We start from the raw sequence: 18073 nt of genomic DNA, 5'->3' as shown, positions 1-18073 counted from the left end.
GCTTATTTTACCATCAAGATATAAAGATAGAGCGCCATATGTTAGTCTAGAGATACCTTCAGCCTTGGTTATTAGGACTCTTCCTTTTAAAGACAAGTCCCACTGTAGCCATTGATTTAGCTTCTTCTGGGGGGTTTTAATAAGAGGGTTCAAATTTAGCAAGCCTCTAGACTTCTGATCCTTTGTAATGGTTATGCCTAAATATGTAAGTTCTTCTTTCACTGGAATACCATAATATGAGGGTGTCACACAATCTTTGACAGCCATGAGTTCACATTTATTAATGTTAAGATATACACCAGACGCTTTGGAAAAGGATTGTTATCACATTGATCGATATGGGAATTTGTTTAGCTTCTTTCAGAAAGTGTAGTATCGTCAGCCAGCTGGTTTATAATCATTTCTTTACCAGCTATGGAAATACCTTGTACAGGACTATTATTTAAAATCATTGGTAAGAAGTTTGCATAACCTTGAATAATTCCTCTCTTTAACTCAAATCTAGGTGAGGTGCCATATTTCAATTTGATAGAGCTGTTACCATTTTTTATAAAGTCTTAATAGCCTTACAGAAAAAATCCCCAAAGCCAAGTCTCTCAAGGGAGTGGAAGAGGAACTGATGCTCTACTGTGTCAAATGCTTTATATCCTCGGTTATTAGGACTGAGTAATCAAGTATATCTAATACTAGTCTGATATTGTTAGAAATATGTCTGTTCCTCATAAAGCCAGACTGTGTTTCATCAATGATTACATCCAGGACATCTTTAATTATTTTTGCAAGTAGTAAGGCTACTATCTTATAGTCATTATTAAAAAGAGAAATTGGACGCCAGTTATCGATGAGCAGCACTTATTTTTTTAGGCTTAGGTATCAGTGATATTAACCCCTGACTCATTGTAGGGGGGAGAACATTGTTTTTAATACTCTCTAAAAAGACTTCAAATAGGAAGGGAGCTACTTGTTCAGAAAATCATTTGTAAAATTCTGATGTAATTCCATCAACACCTGGTGATTTATTGTTCTTTAGATGTTTGATAGACTCTATATATAATCTCTTCAACTTTGATGGGTTCATCACACTGTTTAGATTCTATATCACTAATAGAGTGAACATTTTTCAGTGAGTCAAAAAAACATATCTGTGGATTCCTGACAATACGTAGAGCTATCCAATTTTCTGTAAAGATTGCTACAGTATTTGGCAATTCATTTTTGGTCATCTGTAATAACACCATCAATGTTTAACTTATGGATAGTGTTATTTGTTGAGTGAAATTTCTCATGTCTAAAGAAATAGGTTGAATTCTGTTCTCCCTCCTCAATCAATTTTTTCCTAGATCTAATAAAGGCTCCTTCTGCTTTTAATATATATATTATCCAGTTTATTTTATAACACAATCAGTTCCATCTTCTCCTCCCCTGAGAGGCTGGCTGGGGATCTCTGAGAAAGGGAAGTTATCTTAATGATCACCGTTTCCTCCTCAGCTCTTCTGGTCTTAGCAAGATTACTACCACATTTCCTAAGGTATTTAGACACCTCAAATTTAAAGATTTGTCTTCACAAGTCCTTTCCCAAAAGTGTGAAAGCCAATCTTTAACCTCAAACTTAACTATATCATTATTTCATCACAAGCTATTTAGCTTCCAGTAGGATTTTTTATTTTATCTTTATTTAACTAGGCAAGTCAGTTAAGAACAAATTCTTATTTTCAATGACAGCCTAGGAACAGAGGGTAACTACCTTGTTCAGGGATTCAGGGGTTAACTGCCTTGTCAGCTAAGGGATTCGATCTTGCAACCTTTTGGTTAATACTCCAATGCTCTAACCACTAGGCTACACTGCCGCCCGCATACTCTACCAAGGTTAGTATCAGGGGTAAATATTTTGATATCAATGTAAATGGCCCTATGGTCTGTGAGGGGAGGAGTACACATATTTGTAGTAACACACTCACTATCAATACATTTGGTTAAAAGCCAAAAGGAAGGAATGATTTTTAAATGGACCACTCTTGGACGGAAATTCATCACTCATTCATCCCGCGATGATTGTGCTTTCAGCTACAGGTAGGTTGTGGGTGCTTTATATGCACTACAGTCAATTATGAGTGCATATATACTCATATTAAAAATATAATTATTAATATATGCCTACTGTATGATAGCTAGCAAATTAATGAGTTATTACAAATTAATTATTACACTTTGGAATAGATATTACTTTAGGAATGTGAAAAACAAGGGCCTTGGAACACAATGCATCCTACACGCATCTGATATAACTGATATAACTGTACTGTAATGTATCTGTGAAATTGAATTTAGTAACTAACAGAGAACAGAGATTGCATAACCTATATAGTGAAAAGTGAGTCAGTCATTTGAACAGGAATCTGAATAGTTTACCAGTACATACTTTGCACAAGCACAACACCAGCAATCTGTTGGTGAGGAGTGAAACTGACAGACCTGGGATCACACGTTCAAGTCCTAGTTGGGCTACCCACAAATTTCGCTACAATGGTGGAAAAAGTGGGATAGCGCTACCATGAGATGTGCCAGAGCATGAGGGACTTGAGGTGCAGAGGGAAGGAATGGGCTGGTGCACAGGAGGTAAGTCCTTAGTACAACACCAACTCTCTCATCAATGGACCTCTTCTTGTTGTAAAAGCGAAGGTGTTGGACTGACACAAGGTTGCGGGTTACAATCCAGGCAGGCTACCATCCGGATTCACGGAAGTCCTTACGTTTTTATTCTCAGAAAATGCTATTCATCCTTATTAGCAAGGTCAATTTCATAAAAAAAGTGTTTTTAATCTTATCTGAGAAATATTTCAAATAATGTATTTCCCATAAAATGGGTTGTTACAACATTGAGAATATATGCACAGTGTGAGGGTTATAAGGCTGAATGAGACTTTTTAAGATGAAGGGTAGCTGTATTATTTTTTTTCAACCTCTTATTGATTTAACAGAGAAAGAGGGTGCTTATTCTGGGTTTTCACAGAAATGTTAGTAATATGTAGTAGTAGTACTTTCTAAAAGTATTCACACCCCTCATATTTTTCCAGCCTTAAACATTTATTAAATCGAGATTGTGTCACTAATCACACAAAATACCCCATAATGTCAGACATTTTGTTTTACAAATGAATTACAAATGAAAAGCTGAAATGTCATTAAGTATTCAACCTTTTTGTTAAGACAAACCTAAATAAGTTCGAGTAAAAGTTACATAATAAGTTGCATGGACTCACTCTGTGCACAATAATAGTGGCTAACATGATTTTTGAATGACTACACCCAATTTCTGTACCCCACACATATAATTAATTATCTGTAAGGTCCCTCTGTCAAGCAGTGATTCAACCACAAAGACCAGGGACGTTTTTTAATGCCTCAGAAATAAAGGCACCTATCGGGACATAGAAAAGCATACTGAAGTTAGCAATTATGCTTTGGATGGTGTATCAACCCAACCAGTCACTACAAATATACAGGAATCCTTCCTAACTCAGCTGATTTTCAAGCATGGTGTTGACGGCATCATGTTATGGGTATGCTTGTCTAGGGATACACATAAACCGAAGAGCTAAGCACAGGCACATTCCTAGAGGAAAACCTGGTTCAGTCGGCTTTCCAACATAAATTGTAAGACAAATTCACCTTTCAACAGGCCAAATATACACTGGAGTTGCTTACCAAGATGACATTGAATGTTCCTGAATGGCCTAGTTACAGTTTTGACTTAAATTGGCTTGAAAATCTATGGCAAAACTTGAAAATTGCCATTTAGCAATGATCAAACAACCAACTTGACAGAGCTTGAAGAATTTTAAAAAGAATAATGTTCGAATATTGTACAATCCAGGTGTGCAAAGCTTTGAGACATACCCAGAAAGACTCACAGCTGTAATAGCTACCAAAGGTGACTAACAATTATTCAAACCCCTGAGTCAATACATATATAATCAAGATATACTAGCATTTATTTTTTATTAATTAAACAAATCATACATCGACTTTGACATTACAGAGTATGTGTGTATATCATTGACAAGAACTTACACTTTGTAACACAATGTTTTGAGAAAAGTCAAGGAATGTGAATACTTTCTGAATGCACAGTACGTCCCCAAAGTTTTTGGTTGTGTTTAGGCCTTTACAAGTTTTAGATTGACAAATGACATTTGATAGCAGACTAGTTGAATAAAAGTTATTCAAATACACTTCTGTTCTTTCATAAATCATGGTAGAGACATCGTTGAATTTGATAGAACAAAATTGATTCAGTTTACATAATTTGAAATGTAACAATAATTTTGGGTGCACAAAATCCGACACACCTATCGCTTCTTCTTGCTCTCTTTCTTTAGTTTCTGGCGAATCTGAGGCGCAGGTCCTTTTGACTTCTTATTCTGGTCACCAGCCTTCATGTCACTTGGCTCAGTCTCCTCCTAAAGATAAAACAGAATGTGAGTCCCAGTGACACTTGACACATATGGAACAGTAACAGTGGGTTGCTGAATAGTAATGGGCAGTTTGCTTGCTCAAGCCAAGTTCAAAATAAGACTACAATAAGACAGAAGGGAAAAGATACAACGCATCAGGCTTATATGGATTTAACACATAATGCTATAAGTAAACCTATGGTAAATAATGACAATATTATTACAATATCATACCGCATTCTTTCAACTGCCAACAGGACTGTTTACCATACCTGTTCATGCCCCTTGGAGGTCGGTATTATGACAGCCAAGATGCAGATGAGTTGGAAAATAGCTCCCAGAAAGAGTCCATAGCGCAGGAGACTCTCAAGCAAAGTGGGTTCAGGTACCTCTGGGGGCGAAAGGTCCAGTTCCGCGGACATAGTAGCCTACTTTCAGGTCCCTGTGTGCAAGAACACGAAATGTATGTAAACAAAGATAAGTCTGCTCTGCAATGCTCAATATATTTTTCAAATCATTGAAGGCCATATTGTAATACGCGCATTACTGTTACCCGCGTTGCTGTTTACAGAAACTACAATGTAACAGTGGCTGCAACAATGTTTCCACGCTTCTGAAATTGAGTCTGTCGGCCTCGATACAATAACACCAATTTTCTGTTCGGCAAATCTAATCATAAGCTACAATTTCCAACAAAAGCTTACCAGGGCCCTACGTGAACTCGTCCTTCGTTCTTTTTATAGCACCAAACACGATCCTGAGTGTAAAATTGTGAGTTTAATGTAATTCGTATCAGCACAAAAAAAATATTTTACAGTAGTAAAATTTGCATCGGAAGTGAAGTCACTGTGATATCCGCTTATTTTCGTAGCTATGTGAATCTAGCCACAATAACGATTAGCCACAAAGTGGAATTTGCGGTTCGCCTTCAAAATAAAGGTCCCCATTGAAACTATAATGCAAACAGATACAACTAACGGAATAATCCTAATAAATCACTAATTCCGAATTATAATGGGAATAATGCCATATTTGGACCATTGTTTTACTTCAAATTACATTACTCATATGTGACGCACCTCCTTCTACCAAACCATCTTGGTTCGTGCTATCCGGGATCTTTGGGATGGTCCTACCCCATTTAAGTTTTAATTTAAAATGGTTAAAGGAGTAATTAAATATTGTACAATTTGATGTTAGATGGTTCCCCACCCTAAAAGTAGTCTATGGGCCACGAGAAACTGCAATCCATGATTCAGTTCTCTTTAACAGCCACTACAAACGTCAGCTAACTTTAGCCACCACAAGCTAACGTTCAATGGGAGTGATTGGGGCATGTGAGCAAAAAACAAAAACTAAAATCACCTTTAAATAACATGAAACCAAATATTGTGTTGATTTTAATTGATTTCAGGTGATTTGAGCATTTAAAAAAAAAACATACTTACATGCCCCCATCACTTCTATTAATTGTTAACTAGTGGTGCCTAAAGTTAGTTTAAATTTGTAATGACTGTTTAAAACGATTAGCCACAATAGTGGAATTTGCGTTTCACCTTCAAAATAAAAGTACCCCGTTGAAAACTGAAACCTGGATTTATTTTTATTTTTTATTTCACCTTTATTTAACCAGGTAGGCTAGTTGAGAACAAGTTCTCATTTGCAACTGCGACCTGGCCAAGATAAAGCATAACAGTGTGAACAGACAACACAGAGTTACACATGGAGTAAACAATTAACAAGTCAATAACACAGTAGAAAAAAAGAGAGTCTATATACATTGTGTGCAAAAGGCATGAGGAGGTAGGCGAATAATTACAATTTTGCAGATTAACACTGGAGTGATAAATGATCAGATGGTCGTGAACAGGTAGAGATATTGGTGTGCAAAAGAGCAGAAAAGTAAATACATAAAAACAGTATGGGGATGAGGTAGGTAAAAATGGGTGGGCTATTTACCGATAGACTATGTACAGCTGCAGCGATCGGTTAGCTGCTCAGATAGCAGATGTTTGAAGTTGGTGAGGGAGATAAAAGTCTCCAACTTCAGCTAATTTTGCAATTCGTTCCAGTCACAGGCAGCAGAGAACTGGAACGAAAGGCGGCCAAATGAGGTGTTGGCTTTAGGTTACATATTGGCCCATAGACCACTTTCAGGGTGAGGAACAATCTAACGTCAAGTTGTAAAATAGTGAACTACTCCTTTAAGGGTAGGGGTCCCAAGGATTCTGGATAGCACTGACAGATTCTGTCTTGGGGGGTAGGGATGTCCCAAGGATTCCAGATAGCATGGGCCATCTGTAGGATGTGGGACTCATATAAAATATATATATATCCCCGAGCATCCGATCATTCAAAAATGAAAATATATTTCTTAATTTATGATATCACTGCACTCTTGCATTACTTTCCATGAAATAGGCAGAATAACTAGCTAAACTGTTACAAACGTTGTGGCAGTGAGTTAATAATTTGCAATGGTGAGAAGATACAAACAAAGCAAAATGGCTTCCTCCTGCAAAAGTTATGTGCAAAGACGTTGGTCGCCACTGCCGGTGGTAGTGACTTGATCAACTGTATTAGTGTCATGGCAGTAACATTAGCGTCCTGGCAGCAAAATGAGGACTTCCGGTTTTCCGATTTTGACTTCAAAATTAAAGTTTACAGTAAAATGCTATGTGAATGATACGAAATCAATAATTTTGCAGTTTTGCATAGTGCATAATCTTACAATTATGTTACAAAATTATAACTACATCGGGAAAAATCTAAACCAAAGAGAATTAGTACTTTATATCAAATAAAATTAGAAGGTGGAGCACATTGAGAATTGGTTAGATCTTAAGTAAATAAATGTAAAGAACATTAAATGTTTGGAGCTTAAGTAAATACATGTCAACAGCATAATATTCTACAGACCCTACTGAATTAGCACTAGAGTCTCTATATGGTGTTATTTATTTTGTGACTGTGGTCTAAATTTCCAGCAGCACTTTATTTTTTTCACCTTTATTTAACCAGGTAGGCTAGTTGAGAACAAGTTCTCATTTGCAACTGCGACCTGGCCAAGATAAAGCAAATCAGTTCGACACATACAACAACACAGAGTTACACGTGGAATAAACAAATATACAATCAATAATACAGTATAAAAATATATATACAGCATGTGCAAATGAGGTAAGATAAGAGGTAAGGCAATAAGTAGGCCATGGTGGCGAAGTAATTACAATATAGCAATTAAACACTGGAATGGTAGAATGTGCAGAAGATGTATGTGCAAGTACAGATACTGGGGTGCAAAGGAGCAAGATAAATAAATACAGTATGGGGATGAAGTAGATTGCATGGGCTAATTTACAGATGAGCTATGTACAGGTGCAGAGATATGTGAGCTGCTCTGACAGCTGGTGCTTATAGCTAGTGAGGGAGAGAAGAGTTTCCAGCTTTAGTGATTTTTGCAGTTTGTTCCAGTCATTGGCAGCAGAGAACTGGAAGGAGAGGTGACCAAAGGAAGAATTGGCTTTGGGGGTGACCAGTGAGATATACCTGCTGGAATGCGTGCTATGGGTGGGTGCTGCTATGGTGACCAGTGAGCTGAGATAAGGCAGGGCTTTACCTAGCAGAGACTTGTAGATGAACTGGAGCCAGTGAGTTTGGCGACGAGTATGAAGCAAGGGCCACTTGCTACTCCACCCATTCCATTGGTCCCAATGAAATACACTGTAGGCCTATAAATGACATTGTCTTATTGAGAGTACTATTCTACTTGCATAAATGACATATTGGCTAAAAGAGAGAACTATTCTATGTGCCAATGTAAAAGTGGGGTTGGGAATACTCAGTAGGGTCTGTAGAATCTATATAGGGGATTATTTCATGAGGGACTGAAGCAATATTAACACATATGTGCTTAATATTAGCAACGTTAATAAATAAATATAGTATGCCTAGCCTATAGAAAGCTGATGGGATCCACCTCTTTTTAATAAAGGCCATCAAAACTTTGTTCTCTCACACAATTGCAAAGCCTATAGAAATGTTGCACAACACCAGCTCATGGGCTCTCATTAAGTATTTGATTAGATTTGCATGGATGATTAGAGGGACAATAGAATGCGGAGTACCTGGCAGGAAGTGTGGCAGTTGCTGGTATCATTGTAGCTTATACTGTAGCTAGCTTACTAGCTCTATATTTACTGACATAAAAAGCTTGCTGCTCAGCCTGTTTCAATTACCCTGAAGTTGAAAACATGCAGCCCCAAAATGGTGAAGATGCAAAGATGGTGGCCCCCATGTACTTAACACAAACACATTATTTGCTTATTTTGCCGTATTGTAGAGTGCTCTCTGTTACTTATAGGCACATTGAACCACATTGCGCACCATACTTTAAATGGTGTGGATAGTGCTCAAATGAAGACGTTATATTTTAATTCCTCCATCTATATGCACCTTCGCCATTAAGAGGGAATGTTCACTGTTATCAGAAATCACTCCATAGGATCAGTGAACTGAGTTAGTCAGATTTGATTAAATATAACAGAATTGATGAACTGAAATGACATTCACTCTCATGAGATGGGTTGCCAAAATAACTAACTTAAAGCTAAATCCCCAACAAGCCACGAATATGACTGCATTGAGGCATATTTTACTGTGCTTCTATGGCTATATATAGCATTCCAGTCTATTTTATTTGTTCATTTAGCAAACAAGACAGCTAATCCAGTGCCTTAATCACAGTCAAAACACCTAGATATTTAGCTTTAAAAAATGCTACATTTTGTCTGAGCCTCATAGCAAAATGTGTAGCATGAGATGAGCAATAAAACTGCACATTTTCTCTTTGCCCCATAGCAAAATGTGTAAAATTGTTAGCTAGTTTCCCAAAAACAAAACAAAAAACATTATTATTATTATATTTTCTGGGGGGGCAACCCAAATACCTGCAGGCCCACCCACCTATGAATTTCCGGGGAATTTGCAATTGCAATTGAAAACACTCTTGCCAAGTTTGAATGCGACAACAGTTAAAAAGGTAAGTTGGGTTGATGTTTGGCTCTGAATATGTATCGAAATAATTGATCTAATAATATACAATACTAATGAATAACGAACACAATTATGGTATTTTGTGAATAGCTTCCATTACGTTAGCTGTCGCGTTAGTTAGCTATAGTTCAGAATAATTAACGTAAATAGCTAACGTTATGTCCAAACTAGGCAGAACTAGGTTTGTATGATTTCCTCAACTATATTCTGTCCCATATATTGTATATCTTTTCAATAAAGCCAACATGGCTTTACACTCATTAACATACGTTTCCAATCTAAAGCATTTCTCACATTTGTGAGAATGAACGTTAGCTTCGTTGCTTCGTTGACATTAGCTAGCTAACCAACAAAACAGCCAAAATACTAACGACGGTGACCTGTCCAATCGAGATGTTACAATGAACTGAATCGGTGAATGGAGGGTTTCGCCTTTATATAGCATGTAATACTATTAGGAACTCACAAGGGGGCATAACATTACATGTACAATACATGGGATTGAAATGCATAATGATATTAATACAGTGACTAGACTACCTATTTTGTGTAAATGCATGCCCTTCAGAATCCGAACACAGTATTGCCACGCAGCAAAATGTTGCGTATAATCTTTCAAGTCAACCTGATAAAATATTGAACAATTTGTGTACAAAGATAGCTTGAAATTTGATATTAGGCCTGTATGGCATTACTGTATTGGCTAGCGCTTTCTCCAATATGTTTGTCTATTTTGCATTCAATTGTATGTCGATGCCCTTTATCTTTCACTATTAAATAAAATAACAAATTAAATGCTTGTAAGACTTTTTTGTCACATTTTCTCTTCCTTTGAAATTCTTATAGGACAGAACATGGACACAATGCAATTGGGATCAAGAAGAAGGTAAGGATATGTTGTTGGACAGCTGCATTTGAAGTGTACATTTAACCTACACAGCAGGCAATACAAACTGAAATCTATTAACATACAAATGTGTGCAAATGATCTTCTCAGAAATGAATCAAGGCCATGGAATGGACATAGATGAAAAGACCATTCAAGGACTCCGCAAGGCTAGTCGGCAAGATTATAGCAGAGGTAGAGAGGCGAGGCAGGGGTGAGGACATCATCCAGCTATTTTGGCAATCCCTGAAGGACAATACAGAAGAGACACACATGGGTATTTGCTCTTTTTCCTTCCCTTCCTCTAATGTAGCCAATACATAGTACATAAAAAATGTATTTTGTAATAAAATTAGCAATTGTAATAAGATCATTGCTTTACTTTACTAGGACTCAAGACCACAGCAGCGATCCTGCTCTTGCCCTACCTCTTCAATGAGGACCCGAGTGGCCTTTATGTCCATGACAAGGTATGCCTATGCACAAATAATCTGTTTTATTTCATAAACATAAGTGTGCATGCTTATATTAAACTACAGCTGAACATTTGTGATGTTCTTTGTTAATTGTATGTGTATTAATCTTCTCTTACTTTTGTTAACACAGATTTCATCGCTCCCCACTCCTTTACTGCACATCGGCGGAGATCCATTTCACCATGAGAGTGAAATCACGCTGGCCTTTTATGGGAAGAACATCCACACCCTAGAGGACGTCCCCATGGGACTCTGGGCTCTGCTAGGGCTGTATTTTTTTATTTTCAGTTACATTACCCCCCCAAAATTAAGAAAAAGACTTATGTTCTTAAGTTACTTTTACTAGGGCCGGTCGTTGTCACACCCTGACCATAGAGAGCCCTTGGTTCACTATGGTGTATAGGTCAGAGCGTGACTAGAGGGGTGTTCTAGTTTTCATATTTCTATGTTGGTGTGCTTGGTATGGTTCCCAATTAGAGGCAGCTGGTAATCGTTGCCTCTAATTGGGGATCATATTTACATGTACATTTAAGTCATTTAGCAGACGCTCTTATCCAGAGCGACAGTAGCCTTTTTCCCCATCTGTGTTTTGTGGGATATTGTTTGTGTGTGTGCTAGTTTGGACCACCTATGTTACGTTTTGTTATGTCTTAATTTGTTTTGTTCCAAGTTTCACAAAATAAAATATGTGGAACTCAGAGCATGCTGCGCCTTAGTCAGTCTCTCCTCACGGTCATGACAGTCATAAAGATGGAAAACTTCCTAATTTAACTAAGTGGTTGTTGAGCACGAGTAGTGCAGGCAATGTGTTGATCAAATCAAATTATGTCACATGTGCTGAATACAACAGGTACCTTACAGTGAAATGCTTACTTACAAGCCCTTAACCAACAATGCAGTTTTAAGAAAAATAATCGTTAAAGTATTTATTTACTCAAATAAACTCAAGTAAAAAATGGAATAATAACAAAATGAAGGAGCAGCAATAAAATAACAGTAGCATGGCTATATACAAGGGGTACCGACCGGCACAAGGTGAGGGGGCACATGTTGGTCGAGGTAATTGAGGTAATATGTACATGTAGGTAGAGGTAAAGTGATGATGTTGGAGGCGGCTTATGGTAGAGAAGTTAACATTACATTCTCTGGCAACAGCTCTGGTGGACATTCCTGCAGTCAACATGCCATTTGCACGCTCCCTCAACTAGAGACATTTGTGGCATTGTGTTGTGTGACAAAACTACACATTTTAGAATGGGCTTTTATTTCCCCCAGCACAAGGTGCACCTGTGTAATGATCGTGTCATTTAATCAGCTTCTTGATATGCCACACCTGTCAGGTAGAAATATTATTTTGGTAAAGGAGAAATGCTTACTAACAGGGATGTAAACATTTGCACACAACATTTCTGGGATCCTTTATTTCAGCTCATGAAACATTGGACCAACATGTCACGTTTATATATTTTTTCACTATACATAAGATTAAATGGAAGCTTTTCTCCTGGATCATTTTGTAAATAGGATAGAATGCACAGAGGTTTGTGTTTTCTGACACCTACATTATAAGCTTACCAAGGGCATTGTGTCCTTGTTAATGAACCACATTCTGTAGCAAACTCACTATCAATGTATTATGACATTATCCGCACCGCTTCACAGAATTTTGTTTTTTTCTTGGTTTCTTTGAAATACCGTCCATGTTTCATCTACTGTCATTGAGCAAGGCACTTAACCCAAATTGCTCCTGTAAGTCACTCTGGATAAGAGTGTCTGCTAAATGACTAAAATGTAAACATTTGTAAAGTATATGGGTTGATGTGTATTTAAAACAGGCTGAATCAATTATACCATAATATATGGCCTTGCCTCTTTTTCTTTATGCTAAATACTGTATGTCAATTTTGTCCAGATCACATGCTCGACTTAATTTTATTTACCTCTGAAAAGCAATGAACCATAAATGAACACACAAGGTAACAGGCATCAGGATTCAATAACACAACACACATATAACACTCAAATTACTAGACGTAATGGAGTGTATAGCCATGATGGAAGCTTGCTGAATCATCATTATCTGAATGCCAAAGCACATTTTGCGATTAGGGGGATCTAATTGTACCCATTATGACATGATCAATAGTGTGTACTCTCACTGACCTTTCAAGTCTTAGTGTTGGTTCAAACACAGAGAACACAATATCAATTGGCTTGGTTGGTGACTATGTAAAGCTTTGACCCACATACTGTCGCTGGATAAGCATGGGAATGGGAGAATTCACTAAAAAGAGTTACTCTCAATCTCAAGTCAATCCCTATACCCTTTCACCCTACCTTCTAGGTACAGTGGAGTCCAAAATGATTAGATCCCTTGATGAAGAAGAGCAAAAAAAACTATACAATAAATACATAGTGAGCTATATTTTATGCTCCACATTTTAATTTGATAATTTTATACTGTCTCAATTGCTCAGAAAGAGCAAGGTGTCCAACATTATTGGACCCCCTGTTTTTAATACTCCAGCGCAGACATAGGATGTCAAGAATCTGGGAAGGTTATGTATGGAGGAATGAGCTGAGTTCCCTCTCAATGTGTCCTCCACTCTTATAAAAAAATGTTTTAAAGGCTGTGTCGTTATCCTCAAATGGGAAGAGTGCTGGAGTATTGAAAACAGAGAATCCAATCATTTTGACTTAAATTTTTGAGAATACTTGATAAACAAAATCTATTTATCTGAGCAATCACATTAGCATAATATATAGAGTATATAGAGTACGAGTCAAAAGTTGACACACCTACTCATTCAAGAGTTTCTTTATTTTTACTATTGTCTACATTGTAGAATAATAGTGAAGACATCAAAACTATGAAATAACATATGGAATCATGTAATAACCATATTTGAGATTCTTCAAAGTATGTCAGGTGATTGTGGTGGCCAGGTCATCTGATGCAGCATTCCATCACTCTCCTTCTTGGTCAAATAGTCCTTACACAGCCTGGAGGTATGTTTTGGCTCATTGTCTTGTTGAAAAACAATTGACAGTCCCACGAAGCGCAAACCAGATGGGATGGCGTATCGCTGCAGAATCCTGTGGTAGCCATGCTGGTTAAGTGTGCCTTGAATTCTAAATAAATCACTGACAGTGTCACCAGCAAAGCACCCCAACACCTCCTCCTCCATGCTTCATGTGGGAACCGCACATGCGGAGATAATTTGTTCACCTACCCTGCGTCTCACAAAGACAGCAGTTGGAACAAAAATCTCTAATTTGGACTCATCAGACCAAAGGACAGATTTCCACTGGTCTGATGTCCATTGCTCATGTTTCTTGGCCTAAGCAAGTATTTTCTTCTTCTTGGTGTCCTTTAGTAGTCATTCCTTTGCAACATTTCGACCATGAAGGCCTGATTCACACAGTCTCCTCTGAACAGTTGATGTTGTAATGTGTCTTGAACTCTAGCATTTATTTGCACTGCAATTTCTGAGGCTGGTATCTCGAATGAACATATCCTCTACAGCATAGGTAACTCTGGGTCTTCCAATCCTGTGGCAGTCCATATGAGAGCCAGTTTCATCATAGCGCTTGATGTTTTTTGCGACTGCACTTGAACAAACTTTCAAAGTTCTTCAACTTTTCCGTATTGACTGACCTTCACGTTTTAAAGTAACAATGAACTGTCGTTTCTCTGCTTTTTTGAGCTGTTCTTGCCATTATATGGACTTGGTCTTTTACCAAATAGGGCTATCGTCTGTATACCAACCCTACCTTGTCTGGTTGAGAGAATGCCAAGAGTGTGCAAAGCTGTTATCAAGGCAAAGTGTGGCTACTTTGAAGAATCTCAAATATATTTAGATGTTTAAAACTTTTTTTGGTTACTACATGATTCTATATGTGTTATTTCATAGTTTTGACTTCACTATTATTATTATTATATAAAATAGCAAACATAAAGAAAAGCCCTTGAATGAGTAGGTCTGTCCAAACTTTTGACTGGTACTGTATACAGTTGAATCGGAAGATTCAATACACCTTGGCCAAATACATTTAAACTCAGTTTTTCACAATTCCTGACATTTAATCCCAGTAAAAATGCCCCATATTAGGTCAGTTAAGATCACCACCTTATTTTAAGAATGTGAAATGTCAGAATAATAGTTAGATAGAATGATTTATTTCAGCTTTTATTTCTTTCATCACATTCCCAGTGGGTCAGAAGTTTACATACACTCAATTAGTATTTGGTAGCATTGCCTTTAAATTGTTTAACTTGAGACAAACGTTGCGGGTAGCCTTCTACAAGCTTCCCACAATAAGTTGGGTGAATTTAGGCCCATTCCTCCTGACAGAGCTGGTGTAACTGAGGCAGGTTTGTAGGCATCCTTGCCCGCACAGGCTATTTCAGTTCTGCCCACAACTTCTCTGTAGGATTGAGATCAGGGCTTTGTGATGGCCACTCCAATACCTTGACTTTGTTGTCCTTAAGCCATTTTGCCACAACTTTGGAAGTATTGCTTGGGGTCATTGTCCATTTGGAAGACCCATTTGCGACCAGGCTTTAACTTCCTGACTGATGTCTTGAGATGTTGCTTCAATATATCCACGTGATTTTCGTACCTCATGTTGCCATCTATTTTGTGAAGTGCACCAGTCCCTCCTGCAGCAAAGCACCCCACAACATGATGCTGCCACCCCCGTGCTTCACGGTTGGGATGGTGTTCTTCGGCTTGCAAGCCTTCCCCTTTTTCTTCCAAACATAATGGTCATTATGTCCAAACAGTTCTATTTTTGTTTCAACAGACCAGAGGACATTTCTCTAAAAAGTACGATCTTTGTCCCCATGTACAGTTGCAAACCTTAGTCTGTCTTTTTTTATGGCGGTTTTGGAGCAGTGGCTTCTTCCTTGCTGAGCGGCCTTTCAGGTTATGTCAATATAGGACTTGTTTTACAGTGGATATAGATAGTTTTGTACATGTTTCCTCCAGCATCTTCACAAGGTCCTTTGCTGTTCTGTGATTGATTTGCACTTTTCGCACCAAAGTACGTTCATCTCTAGGAGACAGAACATGTCTCCTTCCTGAGTTATATGATGGCTGTGTGGTCTCATGGTGTTTATACTTGCATACTATTGTTCGTACAGATGAACGTGGTACCTTCAGGTGTTTGGAAATTGCTCCCAAGGATGAACCAGACTTGGAGGTCTACAATTTTGGCTGATTAATTTAGATTTTCTCATGATGTCAAGCAAAGAGGCACTGAGTTTGAAGGTAGGCCTTGAAATACATCCACAGGTACACCTCCAATTGACTCAAATTATGTCAATAAGCCTATCAGAAGCTTCTAAAGGCATGCCACCAAGGCACAGTCAACTTAGTGTATGTAAACTTCTGACCCACTTGAATTGTGATTCAGTGAATTATAAGTGAAATAACCTGCCTGTAAACAATTGTTGGAAAAATGACTTGTGTCATGCACAAAGTAGATGTCCTAACCGACTTGCCAAAACTATAGTTTTTGTGGAGTGGTTGAAAAACAAGTTTTAATGAATCCAACATGTAAACTTCCGACTTGAACTGCATATATATATTTTTAGCATACAATATAGCTCAGTATTTGTGTTATTTTATACAATAATTTTTGCTATTCTTTTATCAAGGGATCCAATCATTTTGGACTCCACTATACTTGTTGATTTGATAGGTTAAGTGTAAGCAACACTGTGGCAACGCCATCTTGCCCTCTGATACAAAGTGGAATTGTCACCATATTGCTTATTCCTATTCTATCTTGTAAGATCTCAAAAAGTGGATCTAGTGTTGGGGCTAGGGGTTGATTTAGGATTCAGAGATAAGAGACCAACTCATACGGAGTGTCAGAGTAGAAGTCCATATCACTCCTCTGTCTGGCCCAAAGTCAAGGGGCCAGCAGCTTATTCTGGCAGGCTACTGCTGACAGACATTCACGTAATGAATACATGCATACATCCACACATACATATATACATATACATACACACATACATTATTTACATGTGCTCTATATTTCCTGTTTATCATCTGTATCTCCTTTGAACAAGCTTAGGGACAAGAATAAATGCATTTCCTCTCTCAAACACATGAGAGTTTCTTTAAAGATGTTGCTGGGTACTGTATAACATTGTTGAGCATCTAAATTTCCAGCATCCCCACCAAAATAACAATAACCATTTAACCATAGTCATTCTCACCAATTCAAAACAACAAGTGAGAGGAGCATAGAGTTAGGGTTGGGCGGTATACAGACTTTCATAGCGTCATACCGTTTCCACCACACCGGATGGAGTATACGGTATTACCGAATGTGCACACAAGGGGCACTATTTCAAAACCATTTCGGCAACAGGGATCTTGATCCAGGAGGGGATTGAATGTCTCTGCTGTAACCAAGACGTTTGATCTTGACCACTTAGCTAGCAAGTTAGCAAACCAAATGCATAGCTGGAGCCCTGAGCTGGATATAAATTATTTCACACATCTTAGATTTCTATAGTTATAAGCAGTGGCACGCACCCCTGCCCTCAACAAATTAATTTGTATTTATTTAATTTTAAATTAAACTCTATTGAAAATCATACTGTCTGAATCATACCGTTTCAAAATACCCCAGTATACAGTATAAACGGTATATCGCTCAAGACTAAATGGGGTACAGTACATTTCTGCAGTATCCACTATGTTTTTCACTCACCATCATCCAGATAGACTTGGTTCAGGTTTTCTTGCTTGATCACCTTCTCCAGGACTGGCCCACTCTGGATCCCCGTTATTGGACCCCTCTGGGCCAGGGTAGGGCTATTTCGTGGTGGTAGTCGTGGAGACGTGCCCAAGACTGGTGGCACCACCATCTGCATAAAGTTCTGGTACTGGCCTTCTGATGAACAGGCCTCTGGTGAGGCATCAACCTTCCATGATGAAGGTGCAGCCCGGTACCCATCACCCACCATGGTGACATGCTGGTGTTGGGCCAATGGGTCCGCAATGTTGACAACTCGCTGATTGGTGGCAGAGTGAGAGTGGTTGAAAGGCTGGGAGACTAGGGTAGAGTAGTGCTGGCTACCGATATAGGACATCTCAGATGGGGAGCCATAGTGGATCATCACCAGGTGGTGGTGGTTCATATCTTGAAACAGAACAGGGCTGCTGCCCAGGCTTCTGATT

The 18073-nt window shown here is 38.2% G+C and overlaps 1 protein-coding gene across 2 annotated transcripts; it reads right to left on the bottom strand.

Moving 5' to 3' along the window:
* Positions 1-3969: 3969 nt before the first annotated feature.
* On the bottom strand, positions 3970-17738 carry manbal (mannosidase beta like). 2 transcript variants are annotated; one of them, XM_046310890.1, is made up of 3 exons: positions 17604-17738; positions 4727-4896; positions 3970-4460 (listed from the first exon to the last, which is right to left on the bottom strand). In XM_046310890.1, exons 2-3 carry the CDS (start codon positions 4874-4876, stop codon positions 4350-4352), a joined length of 261 nt encoding a protein of 86 aa, XP_046166846.1. In that variant the 5' UTR covers positions 4877-4896; positions 17604-17738; the 3' UTR covers positions 3970-4349. The 2 variants fall into 2 exon arrangements, with proteins under 2 accessions (XP_046166846.1, XP_046166845.1); XM_046310889.1 differs by lacking the exon at positions 17604-17738 and adding an exon at positions 5159-5320.
* Positions 17739-18073: the final 335 nt, after the last annotated feature.

Source organism: Oncorhynchus gorbuscha, linkage group LG18 (genome assembly GCF_021184085.1).
Source record: "Oncorhynchus gorbuscha isolate QuinsamMale2020 ecotype Even-year linkage group LG18, OgorEven_v1.0, whole genome shotgun sequence".
Lineage (NCBI taxonomy): Eukaryota > Metazoa > Chordata > Actinopteri > Salmoniformes > Salmonidae > Oncorhynchus > Oncorhynchus gorbuscha.
The sequence above is the reverse complement of the archived record's forward strand: the minus strand, read 5'-3'. Positions and strand labels throughout refer to the sequence as shown.

Bases quoted from the DNA above. Each gene is read 5' to 3' on its own strand.
- manbal (XM_046310890.1), bottom strand. From the start codon at position 4,876: ATGTCCGCGGAACTGGACCTTTCGCCCCCAGAGGTACCTGAACCCACT. The intron at 4,461-4,726 runs GTATGGTAAACA...TTTTATCTTTAG, and splicing joins CCTCCAAGGGGCATGAACAG to GAGGAGACTGAGCCAAGTGA.